The sequence below is a fragment of the Ammospiza caudacuta genome, chromosome 6 (genome assembly GCF_027887145.1).
Source record: "Ammospiza caudacuta isolate bAmmCau1 chromosome 6, bAmmCau1.pri, whole genome shotgun sequence".
In the NCBI taxonomy this organism is placed as follows: domain Eukaryota; kingdom Metazoa; phylum Chordata; class Aves; order Passeriformes; family Passerellidae; genus Ammospiza; species Ammospiza caudacuta.
The window spans coordinates 60601127-60624138 of NC_080598.1; the positions used below are offsets into that span (position 1 = coordinate 60601127).

Here is a 23012-nt window from a genome sequence, read left to right on the forward strand (position 1 = left end):
AAATTATAAATGTCCTGTTTCCCTAAGTGTGGTTTAGACTCTTACAACTCCCTTATACCATTAGTGAGAAATTTGGTTCCACTAGATAGTAATTCAAATGCAGCTAAAACTACTTTTCTCCCTTTTATGTTACAATGTGTGGTATTGTCTTGCAATCTTTACTTGTTTATTGTGTCAACAAGGCTTTTGACTGTGTAAATCCTTGAATTGCATTTTTCTTTTGAAGTTTAAGAAATGAGTGGCAAGGTTTCGATCAGCTTGGACAAAATTCTGGTCAAGTTTGGTAGGTCATTATATCATACATTTTTTTATTAACAATTACTTATGCACTGCATACAGTCTGCTTTATTTTCTGCTTTAAACAGTTATATTAACTTCAAATAAATGTATAATATTAAGCTTTTGTTCTTTGGCTACATAATGTTAGCTGGGAGGTTAATAATAGTAAAATTTCTATTTAGATATTTTGCTAAAATAATTGTTAATCAGAGTTTGTGCAATTAATGCTGCACAGGATGTTTGTTTCACAGCTCCACTCGTATATATGTATATAATGAAGGGTTAATTTCTTCTTTAGCTTCCCAGATAGAAAAGAATCACAGTGCTAAGGAACATGTGGACCATCAGATAAATTGTGAGTAGTGATAAATGATCATTTTACTGGATGCTGAACACCGATTTTGTTTGGTTAATCCTGGGACATGCTCCGTGTCTCGGGGGCGGAAGCGGGATAAACAATGGAAGCTGTCCCGTGTCCTGCTCTCACCCTGCCTCGTCTTTAGCCATCAATACTCGCTCATTCTCCCCAGCACACTTTGCTTTTGCTCAACACTTTCAGCCGAGGCTGCTCAGCTGCCTCATGGACAGGCAGCTTCATGCTGCGCCATTTCCTGCTCTGACTCTGCAGCTCCTCACAGTCACTGGCAGCCTTTGATTCATCTGTGCTTGCTCAATGCATCTGCCACTTGCCTCCCTTTCTTTCTTCATAGTTTTTGTTCTTTCCAGATTTGGACCTCTGCCTCACTGCATCTTCTCCCTTTCTGTTTTCTTGACATAATGCAAGTTCTCTCAGTTGCTGCTACGTACTCAAGCCTTGTTCTTCTTTTTTTGCTATCAAGCAGCTGGTTACTTTATTTGAAATTCAAAACAGTAAACCCAAAGAGAAAGTCTTGCTCTGCATCAAATTTGCTCTGTCCCAGAGCTTCCAGACAACACAATACTATGGACTTATGTCTGGACTGATTTTTTTTAACCATATTACTAAGTGGAATCATTTCATGAAGCCTGAAGAATAGTTTCTCTACCACAAACAATCTGAGAACATCTGTGCTCACCTCTGGTACTTCATAGTAGATATTCAAGCACATAACCTCCATAAAACCTCTATTAAAAAAAAAAAAAAAAGCAGAAGGGAAAATTCTGGTCTAATTGGTGTTCTTTTTGATTACAACTTTTCTAATAATCTTCACTGATATGTCCAAGTACATTGAGAAGATTATCACAATTGAACTGAAGCACCTTAAACATGAAAACATCTGTAACACTAAATCTGGCACACCTTGGATTCTGGTTTAACTCTCCAGTCACACAACTGAACCTCAGAGATAAGGCTTTCCTTAACATTTATGCAGGCTTAGGGTAAATGCTCTTAGGGAAAATCCAAGGGCTGTGTAGTAACATGGCATAGCTGCTTTTGTGTTCAGCAATACCTAAATATGTGTAAACACACAGCCAACACTCAGGCTTTTAGCAGTTTGGGTTAAGTCTTCCAAAAACTCAGCAAAAAATAGTGACACTGATGTAATTTTTTCTCAGTGTGAGTATTACTTGGCAGATGAACAGCTGTAGCATTCAGCCTTGGACTTTTGGTGTGAGATCCATCAGGCTATTTGGCTACAGTCCCTTTCTTACCAGTGGAGGGAAACAGGCACTTTTAGGATGTGATTTACCTTATCCTGAAGAAACAGTTTAAAGTGGGTTAGATAAAGTAAACTTTTAAAATGCCAGCTTCTCTCAGCTGGGTGTAGCTGCAGCCATGGGGGAGCTGTTCTGAAGAGGGTCCCTGCACTTTGGGGTGAGATGGATCTCACCCACCAGGTCCTTGGGAAAGCACAGGGTGAGTTGGACAGCTCACAGAAGTGCTTATCTGTAAAAAATACTACATGAGATGTGAAGTGTTTATTCTATTAATAATGTTATGTTTTGATAAATCTCAAAAAGTCATCTACAGAGTTCTGCCATACTCAGCTGTTTATTTACAGAAATGAAGCCATGTCAGTTGTCCAATATTTATGCTTCATGCTGAGTAAAGACAAGTTATTGACTTTAGATATTGAAAATATTAAGGGACTGAAGATAACCCAAGGATAACCCAAGATATTAAATGACATTAAATTGAGAAATTTTTGCTTTTCACTGACTGACATTTCTCTGTGAGAAGTGGTTTATTTTCTGCTATAAATGCAGATGCTGTTGAAAATTAATATACAGCAAATAATGCAAAACCAGAGCCAAAATTCAGGAAAATTGAAGTTTCAGGGCAGTAATTCCAACAACTCCAGACCCATCTTGCATCACTAAGATGCTCTTCCCAATGGAGTAGATGAGAGAAGTGCAGGATGTGATTGACTTCTGTGTTGGGCCACCTGCTCTGGCATTTAGTGCTTCAGGGAAGCAGTGATAGCAAGGGATGGTTTAGCACTGATAAATCTAAAATCTTGCATAGAAAAAAAGAATTTAAAAATGCAGAGAAAAAGCATTCACCAAGTTATGCCTTGCATTGCAAGGTGAGCATGCATGACAGCTCTCACAGCTTTTATTTGTGAAGAAAATACTGATCATTTTCAACAACATGGATTCTCCTCTAGCCACTCATTCAGAAAGTGCTATCAGCTGTCTGCTGTCAGAAGAGGCAGAATTAAATTTGCCTTAAGAATCTTCACAAATATCATAGTCCTTGAGAACCTGTCACTATAATGCACTTTTTAATTAATTAACCTGTGTCCTATACCAATTTATCACACATTACACATTCCTACATGGAGTAAAATTCCTTTTTATTTTATTTTTTCTCTTTCTGTTTTCCACTAATTGTTTATATGCCTTTTGTGGTGTTTTTTATTTTTTTCTTTATTGTAGTCAGCTTTCCCACTCAGAATATTTGACATTCTGGGCTTCTGCAAAAGAATACAAATGTTTGAAAGAGGGTCCTGGTTCTGGCTAGAGAGTGAGGAGTGTTTCAGTGGGAGCACAGAACTGGAGAATATCACTAACAGTTATTTCAGTTCTGTACAGACTGGGACTCAGAAACAGCACAAACCATGGCAGTCTCACAATATTAGATGATAATTAAAGTTCTCACCACACAGCTGAAAATCCCTATGTTTTGGCTCACTTTGTTGTTACCTTGCTTAACTGCAGGCTGTCCACTCACCTGGCATTAATGAAGATTAAATTTTTTTTAGGAAGGAATTTTCAATCATTCTAAATATAGAATTTTGCTTCATGGATTTGTTGAAAATGCATGAATATACTTTTAAATTTATTTTTTAAATTCCAGCGTACACTGCAGAAATCACAGAAAAAAAGAATGAAATTGCTTGGTTGGAGGAAAAGATAAAGAAAAGCAATGAGGCAATTGCTGATTTGCAAAAGCACAACGAGAACAGCAAGAGGCACTGTGATGCGTGAGTATGGGAGAGCCTGAGCTCTGAGCTGGGGCTGCCACTAAGGAAGTCACTGAGGAAGGAAGGGAAAAATAAATGTGGGTGTGTTCTGACAGCAGTGATGTTAAAAAAAAAAACTTCAGTATTCTCCTGTTTATTTTAAACTGCAAATTTTAGGTGTAAAAATTTCGGTATTAACCATCTGCTGAAGAAGAATTATAGAAAAGCAGACTACATTTGATTTTGGGTTGGTTTTTTTATTTAGATCCCCAGTTTTTAGAAGGTACTATCTTTGCAGCATGCTAAAGTATTCATGTAGTAAGGTAACAGAAGAATAATTTTTCTACACTTGGATGCACCTGAGTTTTGTCCAATTTGACCAATATTAAGAATGCTGTTAAAAAAAAAAAAACTTCCTAAAACTGAACATCCTTCTATCCTTTCTTCATAACATGTTTCAAGTTACTTTTTCTCCTATACAGATTTTTACACAAGATGTGCCATAACTGCCTCTCCACACATGGGTATGCTTCTGCTGGCAGATTCCAGTATCAGTTTTGCTCCAGACTGCAAAATTTGCCTTCAGGGCACAATCCTTTGATGAATGCAATGGGCTGCTATTCACAGTTTTCCTTACATAAATGTTTGTATCAGATAAGTAGTTCAAATTTTAAATGCTGATCACTTTTGGATCTTAGTAATTAGAAGCTTTTCAAGACACAATTTAGCTACAAGGAATTTCATCTTCCTGACACGTAACTTTTAAAAATTAAAACCTCAGGTGTTTGTCAAGGGTAGCTGGAAAGGCAAATCTATATTTGACAATACAGGGAATTTTTCCCAGCTGATAAAATCCACCAGAGTTTTCCATTACTCCACAATCTGACTAGTTCCTCAGAAGCTGGAGTGAGGATTTTTTTGGCAAATTCTATTTTGTTTCCTTACAATTCTATATCTAAAGGTAAGTACTTCAATAAAAATATCTATGATATACTTCAATAAAAATATCTATGAGATACATTTAAAATTTTTTTTGCAATATGAATGGAGAGTGTGGGTGTTTCTGAGAATAAAGATAAAAGTAAAGATGGCATTGGGGTCCTTTCTAGGTTTATTTTGAACTCTCAGAAAGAAAAAGCAAGAATGGAATCATTAGTGAATAAAGCTGGTATAGTGGCTGGCTTATTTGAATGAGTTGCCATTCAATACTGATTTGTAGCTTTACCATTAAATAAGTTGGGAAAAGATCTGACCTTGGTAAATAAATTCTATTTTTCCATCACATTAAGTTCTTGCCTCCAATGTAGTATAAAATGGACTCTTACACAAGTTTATGAAACTATCCACATTGCTTCCCTTGATATCTTTTTGAGGCTGCAAATCTGTTTGCAAATGACAAACTGTTAAGTGATGCAAATGAAGGAGTAAAAAATTAAGGGTAGGACTAAGGATCTGATCTAAATTTTAATCATTGAATTCAATGGGTTTTGGCTCAAGTCCTACAAAGAATAATTAATGGCATTAGTGTAAAGAGACTGAAAATGAGAAGTGACTCATTAATGAATACATGTATTCATAGAAGGACAATGCTTGCAGAAGAGTAGAGACTTTGTGTCTTAAATTATTGGAAATGTCATTTAACGACAGACTGAAAACTGCAATAAACAAGCCCTGGCTATAAGATCAGACAATTAGAGCACTTACACAGTAGAATCACCCCAAACTTCTAAAATTTATTCTAGTTGACACTCCATCTATACTGGACATGATTCTGATGTTGGTTTTGTAAATTCAGATACTGTTTTGGAGTCACAATCACCCTCACAGCTGACTAATTGCCAGTGATAGAGCTCAACAGAGCTCTCAGAGAAGCAACATTTTGTCTGGGTTACAAGACATTCTGAGTCCATTGAAGCAGTTTTGAAGATTTTGAACAAAATACAAGTTTCTTATATTCAGCAAGTCTAGAGAAAATATGATTTATGGGAGAGATGTATTGGGATAATACTGTGTTTTCTGAAGAAATCCATATTGGTCTATGTAAAAAAGACCTGAAGGCAGAAAATGACCCAAACGAAACATATTTTTAGACAAGTGATGACATTTTGCTAATATTTAGTTTCTTGAAGGATTCAAACTAGAAATGTTGATCCCAGAGCAGTAAGAAAGGGTGAAATGCTGCTGATGGAACCTATTCCAATTTTATTGTTTCTCTATACAATTTTTAAATTTGGATGCAAGATGGTGGGATTTGGAAATAGAAGATAATTTTAAAAAAAGCCACATGAACTCAGAATGTTGTTAGTTAGGAAAATTGTTGTCCTGTCCCAAGACAAACTGCAGGATAATTTTATTGCTTTCAGAGTAGTGTGGTTAAAGATCTTTTCTATACCCTGGCTGATGAAAGGAAGGACAAATAAATGTGATGGCTACCAAGGACATCCATGAGGCAGTGATGCATTTTGCAAACCAGTAAATGAGCTACTTGAATCCTGCATGCCTGGCTGTGTTCACAAACCACTGTTCTTGTACCACATGTTTTTTCATGTCCACAGAATAGATGTGAATAAAAAAATGTAACTCACAGCATGGCTTGTGCTCTGATTAATAAAATCTCTATGAATTTTGCATCTTATTTTTTTCCCTACAAAGTAAGTAATGGCGTTTTCTGAGTAAAAGAACATAATAGTGTCTGGTGTGCAAGCACATTTTGATATAAGTATATTGGTTTCTGCTTTTGAAAAAAATCTGACCCTTTTGAAATTCAGCTTTCTGCTGAATTTGCAGGAGGAATGGTGAAGTAACATTTTGTAGTTCCACTTTTAATCACCAGTGATGTCCAACAATTTGTGCCAGGAGTGCTGGATGGTTCCTACTTCTTATACCAATTTTTTTCCCCCGACAAGATTCTTTCTTTTCTAAAACTTTTTAATATTCCTCTCCTAAAGATGACATCAGAATTTCACTTGAATCAGAAAGTCTATCTGCCTGTTTTTCTGGTATTCCCATATCCAAGGCAGAGCTATCTCTAATGCCTGGATGTTGAGAAAGTCCTGCTCTTTCAATAGTGCCAAGAATTTTGTGAAGCTGCTCTGCTCTCAGTACCACCTAGAGCCTCCTGCTGCAGGAAAATCACTTTGATGCCTTCTGAGCAGGACTTGCTTGGCAAATGGGGAAATTCTGAGTGCATTGGAAATTCTGAGTGCATTTGGGTGTGAGATGGGTGCTGGTGATACTGGTGAGAATGAACTTGTGGGTGTCTCCAACAAGAAGATTCAGCATATCTAAAGGATTTATTGATGGTGATGTGTTGAGGACCAAAATGTGGATTTAGATGCGTCATTACTTAGCATTAGCTCCAAAAATTTGTGAAGTTCATTCCATTAATTTCTTAAAAAGTGCTTTGTAATGTTTCTTAATTCTAAATATATATATATTTTTATTTCTTCTTGAATTTGCAGGTTTAAAATATTAACAAAATAAATGTATGCCTGCAAAAGACTTCATTTATATTTAACTTTCGAAAAATTAATAAATCATTTGCAAGCTAGCTAAAGTATCTAGGTGTTTTCTTTTCTGAATGTTTTTTTACTAAGAAAGACCACTAATATGCTTTTATTTTTTGTTTACTTTGTTCACAGCTGGAAGTCCACCTATGTAATTCTTAAAAAGCATGGAGAATATTTGAACAATGAAATGAAAGCTTTAGAGGAAGCCACAGAAACTGAGAGGTATCTATGATCACATAAGATGAGGTTTCCAGCAGTAGTACTGACTAAACTGATCAGCAAAACTAGTGCTGTCTGCAACAAAAAAATTGTTGCAAACTTTTCAGCTTATAGTCTCTTAGAAGAGACCGAATAATTGAAAGAATTTTTGTTTACATTACTATGAGATCATATGCTATTTTTTAATTGCTAAAGAAATATGATAAAATATGAATTCTTGAAAATCAGTTGCTTCCCATTGTAATGCCTATTATAATTTTTCAGAGAATTGTATGATTGCCTACTGTATCAAGAAAAGCCCAATACATAAAAATAATTAATGTTTTCAAGTAACAGTAAGAAGCATTTAGATAATTTTATGCTTTTCCTTATTTTTGAATATGAATTGCATGGCATTATCAGAATATACAAATCAAGTTTTTGTATACTGTTGTATATTCTTCAAAATAACCACAAAACATGCAAACTCAGTCTTAGGTCCTTAAAAATGAGAAAGTGGCTCAGAAAAGCTTGGTCTAAAATAATTTTAAGACTTGTTGTGGGCAAGCTTCTAGTCAGCATTAATTGCAAATTCAATTCTGTTCAGTGAGGGGCATCTCAGGTGTTTAATCTTCATTAATTAGACTCAGCATGTAAAAGAAATTAATAATTGTGTGATGTAGCTGCCTACAGTCAATGAAATAAAGAGCAGACCCTGAAGATTCTCACAGAAATGAGAATATGCTGTGCCAAAAATGCTGTGCCAAGGAAACCCTGCAAAGTTCCACTGAACAAAGTAAAACTGATCTGCAGTCTGGGGGGGCTGCTCACCTGCCCTGCTCTGCCTCTGAGGGGGTGGAGGCTGCTGCTCTGTGGTGCAGAAGTCATGGCAAACCCCTCCAAATACCTACATACCAGTTAAAATTTGTAAATTTAAGTAATTTAAAATATTGGCTTTGTGTTTTTTGCAATAATTCTTTTTGCCAGTTGTCCAAGACAGCAGAAACAGCATGCCTGAGAGCCTTTAATTAACTCACTTAGTAGCTTATCTTTCTTCTTCCTGTTCAGAGCTCTAAATTTGGTGAAAAATAAGGCTAAATTGGCTTTCTATGAGTATATGATTAAGCTTTTTTGGCTTTCACTAATTTGAGCTGACAAGCCAAAGAAGCATTACTTTTAAATTGCTTCTTTAGATAACTAGTTTCAGTTCCAACATGAAAGTGTTTGATCTGTTTTCCTGAGCTTAATTGTGAGACATCATGAGTATAAATCACATAATAAATTTCATTCATGCATTTTTCAAAACTGTGCCCCAAATATAGTCTCTCTGCACCAAAGCATTTGATTATATGTTCAAGTCAGCAAGACGTGCATTCAGTAAATTCTAAATATTTAAATTAGGAAGAAAAAGAAGTGTTTTTAGAACTTTATGAGCTGAATGTTCTTTTTAATCTGACTTTTGGGGGCACTGAGGACATGCTGCTTTAGATGGAAAGACGTGTTTTAAAGATGGGCAGATCAGTTCATGTTTAATTAGGCACTTATAATGGAGGTTTATAAAATGTTCAACATTTTTTTGTTTTTATTGGTTTCAAGAACATATAAGAATGCATTTATGAACTGGAAGTTAATCCTGAAAATAAGTGATATGAAAAGGAAAAAGTAATAAATTGCTATCCACATAATGTTCAGGGGGTTGTGAGTGCTGCCCTTTTCCTGTTGTAATTAGATTAAAACTTTTTCTGATTAATGTGAACAGTGGTGAATTCTAAATAGTCTGTGTTATCTGCAAGAACTGCAGGATGTAAATTACTCAGAGAAAATATTAAAAATAGTGGTGATTACTCAAGACTTCTAAACTACATATGGCCATAAATATTGTCTGTGAAAAATAGATTTTGGGAAAAGAATATAAAGTTTTAGGATTATATTCACAGGCTTAACATGTACCTGCTAAAACAAATTCTTTTACTTATTTATATTATTTTAATCTATTTGTAATGCATTCTAAGTTTATCAGCAAATTTATTTTTGATCAGTGATTGCTGTAACATCTATTTAATTAAACAGAACTGAATATTTTTCATCTTTCATACCTGAAAAATTTTGTACAGTATACAGAAACATTAAGCAAATAAAAAAACCTTAAATTCCTGAGACCACCTGTGTAGAAAAGCACATAGATTAGTGTCATTTTCTATGTGAAGTTTGGGAAATATCAGTTTCTAGGTTTGATTCACAGTGTTGACCTACAGCTTCTCTCCCCTACATTTTAACAGTCAGTTCAACAGGAACACTTGCCTGGAGTGCAGTTTGATTTGAAAATTAGAATCTGACTGTGTTTTGCCTTGTGAATTTGTTTTCCTTCTGTAAGAGCAGAAGATTCTGGTATTGAATGTAGACATGAGTTTTTCTCTCTGCCATTGCCTGGCACAGCCAGTGGGCAGCCAGAACTCTCAAATGCAGCCTTTCAGTCATGCTGCAATTAAATGATAAATAGCAGTTGGAGATAAAATGTTCCTTAAAGGGAAGTCCTGTGAGCTGTGCAAGTGGTGAGAGCTGTTCCTTAATGTAGGGACAGGTTAAGAAATGGGATTCTGGCTTTCATTGCTTTTATGCACCCTAGTTCTTCCCATAAAGGATTTTCTTGCTAATCTTTAAGTGTACTAATAACTTAATATTTTAAAATTTACTTCTGCATTGAGGTAGAAAGCTCTACCTTCACATGAGCTTTTCCTGCATTAATTGATGTGACCTACTTCATTAATTCATAGCTATGTGCTCACATGGTGTCAGTGAAGTTACATTTAGTGTAACATTAATTTACAGGGCAGCCCCACAAGAAGCTGAGCATTCTGGCTCTTGGCCACTTAAACATTTAAGTGTTTGCTTAGCCCTAAGTGTGAATAGTCCTGTTGTTTCAGTGTGACTGGTGTGTGTGTTTAAGGCTTCCCCAAGATTACTCAGCATCTCCTTGGAGGCAGCTCTCAGTCAGTCCAGTGGTGCCCCAGGCTGCTCTAAATATGGGAAGTTTGGCCAAATTCTCTCCCCCTGTAACTTTGATCCAGCTCCACCAAAACTGATGGAATTGTGCCAAATGCACCAGCACAGACTTTGGCCTGCAGTGAGTTTCATGATAATTACACAGCCAAAACCACATTTGTCATCTGCCAGGCTGCCTTTGAATATGGTATGGTCCACATTGCCCTCAGAACAGGGAGATTTGCCTGCTTTTTACATCATATCCTTTGTTACATACAGCATAGTCTTCCTTGAATATAACTGGAAAAAAAAAATCAACCCAAATATTGCTATATATATATAAACTGACTTTTCTCCCTATGACAGCAGCAAATTAACTGAGCTGATGCCAGAATTTATAGGTTTTTTTTCCTTACAAACAATGGTTTCCTGTGAAAAAAAATTAAATTACATGTATTTTTATAGGAAAATATATGAGGATTCCATAACCCAGTGTAGGATGAATTTGGAGGAACACCACAAAAAATATACAGAAACTGCTCTGGCCCAGAAGTATTACCAAATAAAGGAAGAAGTTGAAGAAATTCAAAAGGGAGTTTTGAAATACCTTGAAAAATACAAATGGAAAGAAGATGCTTGCTTGGATATTCTGGGTACTGCTATTGTCAATGCTTTTGCAATAAAGCCTTTTGGCAGTGCACTGCACATTAAAGGTGTCATACAGAAAACCTCCAATTTTCCAAAGTTTCCTTTACACTAATAAAATATATTCTCTTTGTCACACCATTTTTAGAAAAAAAAATCTGTAGCAAATAAGAATTTAGATTATACATATTGATACTGCTTCCTACAACCCATAAATGTAATGGGGAGAGATTTGTCATTGAACTTCTCGGGGTGAAAAAGTTCTAAGATTTCTTTAGATCGAGCCTCTCAAAATTATAAATTTAATTTTCATCACATTGTAGTGCTGTTATACTGCAATTTTTGTTATCTGTACCAAGCCAGGATAAATGCTCATGATCTATTAATTTATCTTGTATTTGCTTAAGAAAATTGATTTGTTAGTTAATGATCTGAAGGTAAATTTTATTTTTGCAGAGGCTGTTCCTTTTGCATCCATAAATAATTGGGCTGTACACATGTATCCTTGATTTCTAGTGTTTGCTCAGTTGTCAGGAAAGAAGTTTTATATTCACCTTTCAAAACTTTCTATTAGAAAAGATAGTAATTATTTATATATATATTTATATATTTATATATTTATATATTTGTATATGTATACATTTATATATATTTATATATTTATATATTTATATATTTATATATTTATATATTTATATATTTATGTTTAGAGTGGCAGCATTAACATTTCTCTCTGAGAAAACTGGAGGTCAAAGTCAGCTATTCAATTTGAATTTATGGGAGCATTTTGGGTAAAGAATACAAAATTTCATTTAATAACATATCCATCAAAATGCTTCATTTAGGAGAAGCTTAATAGATGTTACAGTTGAAAATTTGCCAAGAAAATGCAGATTTATCAGGGCTTCCTGCACCTCTAGCATTTGTGTTATGGCATAGAGAGGTCAGGGATCTGGTGGCATCCCTTGCTTGAGGAAATATATTGCAAAATATATTCCATATATTGTTGTAAAATATATTCCATATATTGTTGTAAAATATATTCCATGACTTGGAAGTGCCTCTATGAGGAAAAAAACACAGGAAACCCTGCAGCTTGCTGAAGCTGCTGCACAGGAAACCATCAAACTGGAAAAAGAAGCTGAAGAATTACAAATGAAATTTGACTGTTTAACAAAGGTAACTGTATCCTAATTTTATTTTATATAAATATGTGTTATATATGTGGTCATACATAGCGCAGTTACATCAAAAAAGTAGTGTATTTTCAAGCTCACAGACCAACAGGATGATCCCAGCCTTATAATTACATTTCTATAGCATCACATGTGTTTTCTTAGAGAAGAAGGGGCCATGGATGTGAAGGTTTTTACAGTTTCCTTTCTGCTGACCTCAGTTTGTGCCACAGTTTCTGCCAAGGCACCGTGTCACGATGACTTTGGTGTCAGCTCAGGAGAATACACTTGAAAACAGATCAGGGCCACTCCTCAGGGAGCCCCAGGGTTTGAGTGTGTAGCTGTCACACACTGGGTGAAAGCTGCACACTCTTTTTCCTACTGGGTTTTTAAAGGTTTGCATTTAACTAAGCATGCTTTACAATAAGAATAATGGAAATTCCTTCTCTCCTTATTTTTTTCACCAAAATGCATGTGTGGGTATGTAACACCCAGAAGTAAAACTGGCTGATTGACCAGGAGAAATGCTGATTCCAAAGGGAGAATCTTCAAAATAATCAAAGGGGTTTTATCAGTACAGATTTTGGACCTACTCCTCTGTAAAAGGTCTCTTCTAAGCCTGAGTAGCCCAGTCTTGTAAAGGTTTAATAACTTTTTATGGGAATTGCATCTGGGTGCTTTTACCCATCTGTCTGGAGCAGATCAAGGACTCCATTCACTGCCTAGTGCTGATAGCAGCACATTTTGCACAGGTGCTTTTTCTGTTTATATTCTGTCATCCTGTTTGACACTCCTGGTTCCAGACTGAAGTTCCCAATGTGGTTTGTGCTGTGTAAACACACAGGGAGAAGGGAGAATTTCTTGAAGGAGACCATGCAAAGAGCTCCAGGTTCTGACATTTACACCCATGCTCCAAAACTTCTCTGTTGTTACAGTTGACCCAATAAAAAAATTTCCTCTTTTTAACCTTGTTCTCCCCATTTCTTCAGAACCTCTTGGCTACAGAAACTACTACTATTTAGTATTAGTTCATGAGCACTGATTCAAGAAGTTTAGAAAACTTTTGCAGCATGTAGCTAAAATAGTTCAAGTTTTGTCAGTTTTTATGCCATTTGTTCTTTATCTTTTAAGAGCTTCAAAGAGACTCAAGAAGATCAAAATAATTCCGAAAAGATTGAAGGAAAAAATCAGAAAAATCTTGAGAAGCCAGAACTGTTTAAAGAAAGGTACACTTCAAAATATTTTTTGCCCTTACTTTTATCCAGGATACTGTGTCAGAATTTACACAAAGACTGCTACAAAACACAGATTGCTGTTCAGTAAGGACTGGAAAGCTTCTCTAATCCTGGTCATGTGATTTAATTATGTAATTTTAAAAGTTTTATATTTCTGAGGGTTAAGATAGTGACAACTTTTGATTCTTGGAAACTCAGTGTATCTGGACACATTTTCTATACTATTTGGTAGAAGCATTTTCTCCTCAGCTACTGCTGAGAGATCTGTGTGAGTAGCTTTGAATAGAACTACAGGGACTGTGCAGTCAGAGATAAAATAACACTAACTCTACTAAATATATGTATTTGGAAAAGGAGTTAGGGTTCCACATGTCAGTTGTCTTCACCTCTGAACTACTTAAGAAATTTAACTCTTAATTTAGCACTTAAAAACAAGCATGAGTGAAAGTTTCATAGACAGGATTAATGGCTTAGTAAATTAGTCAGTGATCATTTACAGCTGGGACTCACTTTATTTTCAGCTCAATTACAATGACTGAAAATCACCATGAGGACTATCTTGCACTTATCTGGAGTCCTTGGGAATGTTAAAACATCTCCTGTTGATCTGGCATTTTTAGACCAAAATCCATTTTAAAGCAAAAATATGTCTGAAAGACTTTGTCTAAGTGATTTTATATTATGGTGTTCTTGAAAAAGAATCCTTTTAGGGTTTTAAATAGGCATTTAGTGGAACATATCTATAAAAAAGTGTCATCTTAGTAATTCCTAAGATTTTTTTCACAGGGACCTTTTAAGTCTTTAGTATCTTCTTACAGACCTATGAATCATTGAGATGAACATTTCTTTGTGGTGTAGCCTTTGCACCCATTTTACCTTTTCATGTAAGAATTTTGTAACTGGCAAGAACGGAAACATGGGGAAGCAAGAAATCCCCCTAGTTTCAAGGCAAGGTAAAAAAAAGATGGAAAGCACTCTGAATTTTCAAAGAAACCCATGTGTGTTGAGTCTGCAGAACACAAAACAGCAGTTAAAGACCTGTTGTAAGAGGCAGAGATTCATGCTCCGGGTGTGGAGGGGTGAGAATCCCTCAGTGAGGTGTGTTGGCTCTGTTTTGATTTCTCCTTGCTTTTGACTCCCTGCATCTGAATTTACAGATACACCAGCCCCACACATCTTGCTTTCTGTAGCATTCATTCTTGACACAGGTTTATCTAGAGCTAATGTAACTGAAAGATTTACTCTGGATTTTAGTTTTTTAGGTGGTAGATGTTTTGTACAGTTTGTTCAGTCTCAGTCCAGCACAGCACCAGGTATAAATGTAACTGCAAGACAAAATAGTCCTTTTCATCAGAGATGCTTGGCTGAGGTGCTTTCAGGGTTTTATGACAGCACAGTTCACACAGCTCACATGTATGCATATGAGTTTAGTATGTTAGGTCCTTATATTTAGCCAGATCTTCTCAGTGGTATTTTTTAATTAGTGTTGCTAATTTTACTCCACACTATCTTAAAAATTGTATCCTACATTTCATCTTATTCTTGTTTATGGAGAATTTCAAGAGGAACAAAAAGACTGACTCAGTTCTTCATTTGTTCTGAACAGCATTGTTCAGTCAACTACAAACCAGATGTTGTAGCTAGAAGCACAGATGCACTAAGCAGGAATGCCAAAGAGAAAATAAAATAGAACTCATTATTCTAAGAAATAGTAAATGTTCCTTTGCCAAACAGCCACTTTGCTCTTCATTGTTCTGCTAACCTTTGTCTTTCTGCACTGTAAAGGGCTCTTTACCCTACACAGATAATTACCCCACAAGTGAAAACACTTGCTGCAGTTTTCTCTTTTGTGTATGTGTAGTGTGAGTATTTCAGACAATCTCAGAGAGAGAAAAAGTGGTTTTAAATGTGAAAATGTGATTTCAGAACTATAATGATGAGGCACTTTGATTAAAGTGTAAAACTCCACAATATTTATTCTTTTCTTTGATACTGACAAAATTTAGGCCAACTATGTTCTTACGATTGGCTTGTTACTCTTCATGGCTTCTTTTCCAGAGATATTCTCTCTCCCTTATATTATTTAAAGAAAACTTCATTTTTGTCAACTACTGGTGCTGAAAGTGGTAGAACTTCCTTGACAACATCCAATGCCCTTCAGAATTCCACTTATTTGAAGCAGCTATATTTTATGATTTCTTTTCTTTTGCAATGAGTAATTTTTCTTTTTAAATTTGTTTAGGGTGTTTGAAGAGCGTGAATGCCCATCTTTGCCAAAGGGGAAACATCAGCTGTTTAAAACATTGCATGTCCCATGTATTCCTCAGAAATTTGTCCAGTCTGTACAGAGTTTTCGATTCTCAAAGCAAAGACCAGAAACAGGTGCAGTGTGTTTAATGACTTCAGTGAGCATTTTGGGTTATTTTTGTGCAAAAGAATGGGTAAGTGATGATAACAAATCTAGTGAGCTGCTCAACTACTTATATTTGAAGCCAGGCTTTCAATGAAAGTTGGGTGCTTACCTTTTTTTATGTTCTGTGAATCTTGTGTGTCTGATTTTTCCCTTATCTGTGCAATGAGTAAAGTAACATGACAGATATACCCAATGTGTGGTGTCAAAAACATCTGAAAAGAATTTAAGCTCAAATCTAGAATACCTTTAACACTGTTTGCATTAGTACAGTAAATATTAAACAGCTGTTATTTGTTTTATACTTTCATACTTTGTGAGAAAGTTTCTTTTTGCTCTCTATTAAAAGGAAAATTTATAAGGTTTGTTCCCAAGTTTGACAATGCCATACTTTAGATACTTAATCTTACTGACAATATTATGTAATATTTGTAAATTTAGGGAAAGAAGAAAAAGAGAAATCAGTGGAACTTTCAGTGGCCACCAGCAGTTCCTCTAACCTTGCAAAAAATTTATCACAGGTGTGTTGCTCTCCCACTGGTAAAAATATGAGGTTATATAATCTGTTTTATGTGGTTGTTATAATCTGTTTTATGGGGTTGTTTAAATTTAAAACACTTCAAATATACCTCATGGTATTATATCTTACATAAAACCTGTTAGCACTGTAAATTGCTAATCATGGTAATCTGCAATTTCTTGGTAATCACAGCAAAAATCTTTCTTTGGTGCCTTTGCATTCTGAAAATATCTCTGTTCTTAAAAAGTGCATTCTAATGCCAAAATCGAGGTGGATCATCTTAGCAACTCATTTTGTATCACAGTTTTTATAATTTAAAATCACCTCTGTAGATTCTGTATGTAGCAAATATTTGGAACTCTAAAGGAGGATCAAACCCTTCTGTTAACGGTGAATCATGAGCCATCCACCCCATAATGAAGGGTTTCATAAAGGACTGAGTGTACAGGACAGCCCACAGCTAACAACTCCATTCTGAGGTTTGACCAGAAACAGAAATCTGGGCTGAGAGGGATAAAACCATGAACAACATCCTTGGTGCACTGCAAGAGCCCACAACTCCATTTTCTATCTCTCACCCATAAGACTGTAGTTACTATGACATTTTTGAAATGGTGGAGTGAATTGAACACCAATTTGATGAACAACAAAATTTAATGAACAACAAAAAATCAGTTAAAAAAAGTTAGCATAATCAGCTGTGATTTTCTTAAGAATTTCAAGGGAACTGAAGAATGAGGTGAGCAATCACTAAATGGTTTAGAATGAAGTCTGTGTAGAAGACAAAGCCTTCATAACACAAAACAAGATGAAGGACAGTGACAGGACTGAGTGGGGCAAGACCAGAAGAAATTTCAAGCAATTCTGATTTGTGACTGGCTTAGGGAGTTGGAGATGATGAGGATGATGGCAGGGCTGTTGCCAGGGTAATCTAGAGATGAGACTGGGAGTCTGGGACCTAGAATTGCACTTAGACAATTGTAGGAAGCAGTAAGTCAAGGTTAAGAGAACTTTAAGAAAGGGTGATGGCAACAAGGAAAAGAAGATGGAGCCTGAGGAAAAATAAAAAGATTGGAAGAAAGAAGGTTGCTATGCTTCAGCAAAGGTGTGCTGTACACTACAGGAGTCCAATGGCAGGCAGATTCTGCAGAATCAGCTCTTTTGTACCCTACCCTGAATAGAAATCAGTTTGATACATTTTGATAATTAAAAAGAAACAAGAACTAGACACTCCCTGTAAAATAATGTGTTATTTGATGCTGAGGCATAGATTCCTCACCCTGCCCTGAAGGCACAAATACATGCTACAGAGAAGAGTGATGGCTTCTGCTCTGATGAAAGTCTGTGAGGTTGGGAGTATTTCTATATTTTCTGCAGTTTTTCAATCTCCACATGAGACCTGTGCTAGCTGAGGCTGATGTGGATGCTCAGTTGGCCTCCAGAGGCAGAGCCAGGCCTGGCCCCAGCCCTTTCTGTTTAAAAGAAGGGATTTCCACAGTCTCAGGAGAAATCAGAGTGATTTCTGAGAAATCAGAGGGATTTCTGGCCCCAGCCCTTTCTGTGTTCTCAAGCACAAGCAACCAGGCTGCAGCAGCAGCCAACTTGCAGGAAGTTTGTAAATGGCACAGCACTATTGGTGTTACAGTGAAAAGTTAATTAATCACATCTAGTTAGCAGAGCTGTGACTAAATATTAGAAAATTACAGAATGTAAGGTATCATGCTGTCAAAATGTAGGTAAAACAAAGAAAAAGTTTTAATGTTGTCTGATACTTAATTTCTGGTTAAAAGAAGGGATTTCCACAGCTTAAGGAGAAATCAGAGTGATACTGTTGAAATGCAAATTTCACTTGCTGCCTCATGTGAGTTTTTTCTGTTTTTTAGACAATGGTTATTGAGACTGCAGGGACTAATCGCCCAGAAATTGCCCAAGTTCCATCAACAGTAAGCATGAAAAACCAAGTGAAATTCAGGTAAATTTTCTTTAACAAAATAGCTTTCATTCCTGAGGCTGGGGTTTATGGAAATAATTCACATTTTAGCAAATATTAAACTTTGTCTTTTAGACTGTCAGATCTTCCAAAGCAGTTGACTTCCTATCAACAGTTTGAGAGTGGAAATGCAAGAATGGGTAAAGTATTACTGTAATGTTTTTAATAAGGTTGGATCATATAGTTATAAACTAGGAAATTCTAGGCACCAAATTTTAACTCTGGCATTGAGAGGGCCACCATTTGCATTTCTTTTCCACCTTGATTGTTTAGCTCAAAATTTGAGTATAGCAGACAGGCAGAGTCCTAATTTAAATGGAGACTTAACTGCTCAGTAATGTGGGATTTAGTCTGCACTGACCATTGTGAGGGAAAGGATCTGTCCAACATCTCTTTTAAATTCACACCTGAATTTCAAATTACTTGGGTAAAATGAAATCCAGTCTTAACATCTAGCCAGAAGGCACAAGAAAATGCAAAGTGAAATATAATAAACCCAGTAATTTAGGTATCTTGAAGAATCAGATCAAGATTATTAAAGATGAAAATTAACTGGAGAAAAACATGCAGAATGCTTGCAGAAAAAAGCCAGGGTACTTACAAATACACCTGTAGTTTTCGAAATCACAAGGAACTGAACTTCAGTTTAAATATTTGTTTTTCTAATTGAACTTCTAATTCAGATGCATGTAAAAGATTATAGCCTAGATTTTTTTTACAAATAGAATATAGGACCTTAACCCACAGTGCCTGAGACATAGCACAGTCTGAAATTTAGAGCAGAGACTCTGACAGCAGCAAGTCTGATAATGTTTCTTCTCATTTCTCCTCCTGACTCTTGCCCAGTTCTTTAAACTACACTTCATCACTGTCACAGGGATGTGCTTTTTATATTGTTCCCACCTGTTTCTATTGACTATTAGCCCTCTCAGAGGGTAATAGCTGGAGTAGACAAACACAGCACTCTCAGGAACAATGGGCAGGTTTGAAGAACGCACCAAACCACAAGCAGCAGCCTGAGTAATGCTTTGACAGCAACGAGTGGCAGAACAAGAGGTAATTGTTATGGACAGAGCCACAAAATGGGTTGTTGAGAAAACCACAGTCAGAACACTTCCTTACCAATAGCAATGCCAAGCTAGTGAACTTTTCTCAAGAATTCTTTCCCACAATGTCATTTTTATGAGTCTGGTTAAAATGCTGTTATAATACAGGCAGTGCTGTCTTTTTTGTGCAGCAAGCCAGGAGGCCAAACATGTTGATGAAGAAGCAGATGAGCACATGGACTGTTTGTATGTACCTCAAGTAAGAAAAACCTTTCTTTTGTCATGAGTAAGAAGTTTATTTAGAATAGTCTAAGTATTTTGACATACTTCATTCAGTTGGCAAGAAACTGGTAAAGTGTCAATTGGTGTATAACATTTTCACCAATGTGAGCTGGTGAAATGTTTTGAAAAAAGTCTGCATTTAAAATTCATTTCTTGCACAGAAACAGGCTCAGTGCTGGCTCCACTGAGAACATATTTACAGTTAAAAGGACTAATGGTATTTTGGGAAATGTTGTATGTTATAAACATCATTATTTGTTTCTTTTTAACAGGATGTGCACACAGGTTTTAAGCCAAATGAAGATAATCCTGCCATAGAAGAAGAAAGTGCAGAACCTTTCTTAAGAGCACCTAAAACACCTGACTTAAAGGGGAAAAACCCATACTTCTCAAAAACACCTCTATTTGACTCGTATGATTTCAGCTTTTATTTTGATTATAAGCAAAATTTGTTCTCACACTTATTGTATAAATATTTTTACTGTTTTTGAAAGATAGTAATGAAATAATTTTCTAGAAAGCTCTTCTAAAAATATTTAGAACTTTTTCCTGATTTATGCTTGATATTTATTAAGTTTTCTTCCTACAGTATCATTTCCAGTTGAAGCTGTTTTGAAAGATCAGTACTTTGCTTAAAAACATATTATACACATTGTCTTTTCCTGCAGTAATATTTGTCACTCTGATTTCAATCTTTAATAGGCTTTTAGTTTTTTTTTGTGAAGAGGGCAGGGAGTTTGTAAGAACATCACCTCCCATTACTTTAAATAATTGTGTTGTCTGTTCTGTGATGCAAAAAAACAATTATTGATAAAAGCTATGGGGATGTAAAACAGTGAAAAAAGAGGAAAAGGAAAAAAATAGAAGGGAAAAAGCCATCTACACCACTTAAAAAGCTATTAATATAGTTTCTACATTTCTGTATTTACAGCATTCAAAATTTAGGTTGTGAAGAAGGAACATCAAAATCTCCTGCTTTCTTTTCTCACATGAACTTCACCCAGAAGTCACCTGGCTTTAATTTGTTTGATTCTTCTCTGTTTGGAGCACAAAATTCATCTGATGAGGTAAAAAAATGATTAATTGTGAACATTACATTTCCACAAAGCAAATATGGTGAACAAAACAGCGTTGACACTGAATGAGATTTTTCAGAGTGGTTATCTTTGCAGCAAACATTTTTTTAATGTCTAGGTTATGAATCTCTCTCACATGGATCATGTACAAATATACAGTGACTCAATTCACCAAAAGGCTTCTGGTTGAGTGTTACAGTGCAAAACTCAAGTCCTCTAGCAGAATTCACAACTCACATGCTTCTCCTGTGTGGTTTTGTCTTGAAGTGAAGAACAGTGAGAAGGGAAGAAAGGAGAGTCTATTAGGGTTACTGAACAGCAAAAATGGATTAGCCATACTCAAATGGAGGAGCTAGGCAGGCAATTAAATGGAGCAGGGAATGGAATCAAGGTCTTCCATTTTCTTTGCAGTGCTGCAGAGTAATTTTTCCTCTCCTGGGCTCTTAGGTAGATAACTGGGGATTCAGGATAGATGCATAGGACAGGGCTTAGCATCGCCTGTGTGTAGGAGAGAGCACACTGGTGTGTGGTTTCTGAATTGTTTAGGAATGAGGTGTGTTTAAAATCACCCAATGCTCTCAGAACCCACAATATGTTGTGCCTGCTTAGCAGCAGAAACCAAGAATTTACCAGGCTGTAGCAGATCTGGGGTTCTTTAAAGTTAGATGGGAGTTTTGAAGAATTTCAGCATCTATTTGAAATCTAAGAACTCATTTTAAGAGTGACAAGTGGTTATCCTGCTACTCTTTCTGGCAATATGAGGCTCTATTCAGTAGGAAGTATTTGTGTTGTTGCTTGCAGATTTTATAAAATGTCACAATTTGAATAGTTTTGAATAGTTTTGGTTTAAAAATCAGCATTAAGTCAGGTCAGCTTTTGGACTGTTATCAGTCTGTTTTTTTCCTAGAAGAATGGAGGAAGAGTGTTTGCAGCTGTATGTAAATATCATAAAACCCATTTGATCAAAGAACTCGCCTTACAACTTTAGGGACTAATAAATACCTTTAAATCCAGATTTTGTAAAGCTGCTAACATTCACTGAGACAGTGTTTTTCTCACTAAAAGCAGATACATATCAGCATTAAAGTTTACTTTTGCCTTTCTCATTTGTTAAATAAAAAATCTGTTTACATTTCAGACAGAGGAAAATTATCCTGTGGGAAACCTGAACTCTCTATCCTCACATGAAGATATTGGTAAGTCTGAAACTCAGATGTACTTGTGTATATCAGCTCTTTTCTGCTTGTGCTCCCATGACTGACAGGCTCATGATCCAGCTTAATAGAGCTCCTTTGGTTGTCTGAAAGGATGTTCAGCTGTGATAATGTAGCTCAGTGGTTTATTTGTGTTTTAACTAAACCTTTAGCTTAAATCTTCCCTTGCATGTTGGGCTCTAAACATCTGATGGATCATGGAAAAGAAAAGGTATGAGAAAGAAAGAAAGAAAGAAAGAAAGAAGTAGGGGTAGTGTTAGGTGTGTTTGAAGCAAAATGAGAGGATTTGCAAGGGAGAGGACAAAGTCCAAGTATTTCAATGAGTCATCACATTTTTCTCTAAGTAAACACTTTTGCAGATTCTATTTACAAACACCTCTGTTGCAAAATGTATCATGCAGAAGTGTTCTGTTGTTCTAAACCCTTCAAGTGCTCTACACTTTATCCCGTGTCAATTCTAATAACAACTCCCTGGAAATATCATCTCTGGTGGAGCACTAAACACACAACTGTAGGGTGATCCTCAGTGGGATATTTGGCACAATATGTTAATAAAGAAGCATGTGCTGAATGCAGTATTCACTCAGATTTAATCTAATAACAAATATTATCTGTATTCCATATAGGAAGCTTCTTTGGGAAACCAGAAAATGAGGATGCATTTGCCTTTCCCTCCCCCTCGGAATCAACTTCTCATGCATTTGGAGATGGAAAAGATGATGTTAGTTTTTCATTTGCATTTGGACAGGATCAGAGATCACCACAGTCTCCTTCTATGAAAGGTTTTCATTCTTCCACACAAAATACAAAGCCATTTACATTCTTTTGAATACCTTTGACTTCCTTTAAATTATTTTCCTACTTAGCCTTGACAAATGTTTCCAGTTTCTTGAGTTAAAGAACAAAGTATTTCTACTCCTTCCATTTCTTATAAGAATACATAATTGCAATTGCTGCAAAGTGAGTTCATCAACCACACATTCTGAGATTTTCTTACTTATCTTTGAAATGTGTTTGTTCATAAACTGTTATTATATGCTCTTGCTAAATTGGCACTCACAAACA

At 35.9% G+C, this 23012-nt stretch overlaps 1 protein-coding gene across 1 annotated transcript; it reads left to right on the plus strand.

Moving 5' to 3' along the window:
• Nucleotides 1-234: 234 nt before the first annotated feature.
• Nucleotides 235-22776, plus strand: C6H14orf39 (chromosome 6 C14orf39 homolog). The gene is made up of 17 exons (XM_058807693.1): nucleotides 235-283; nucleotides 578-634; nucleotides 3560-3686; nucleotides 7307-7396; nucleotides 10820-11007; nucleotides 11456-11498; nucleotides 12058-12178; nucleotides 13306-13400; nucleotides 15652-15791; nucleotides 16261-16340; nucleotides 18223-18311; nucleotides 18405-18469; nucleotides 19567-19634; nucleotides 19930-20069; nucleotides 20589-20724; nucleotides 21872-21929; nucleotides 22574-22776. Exons 1-17 carry the CDS (start codon nucleotides 235-237, stop codon nucleotides 22774-22776), a joined length of 1749 nt encoding a protein of 582 aa, XP_058663676.1.
• The last annotated feature ends 236 nt before the right edge of the window (nucleotides 22777-23012 follow it).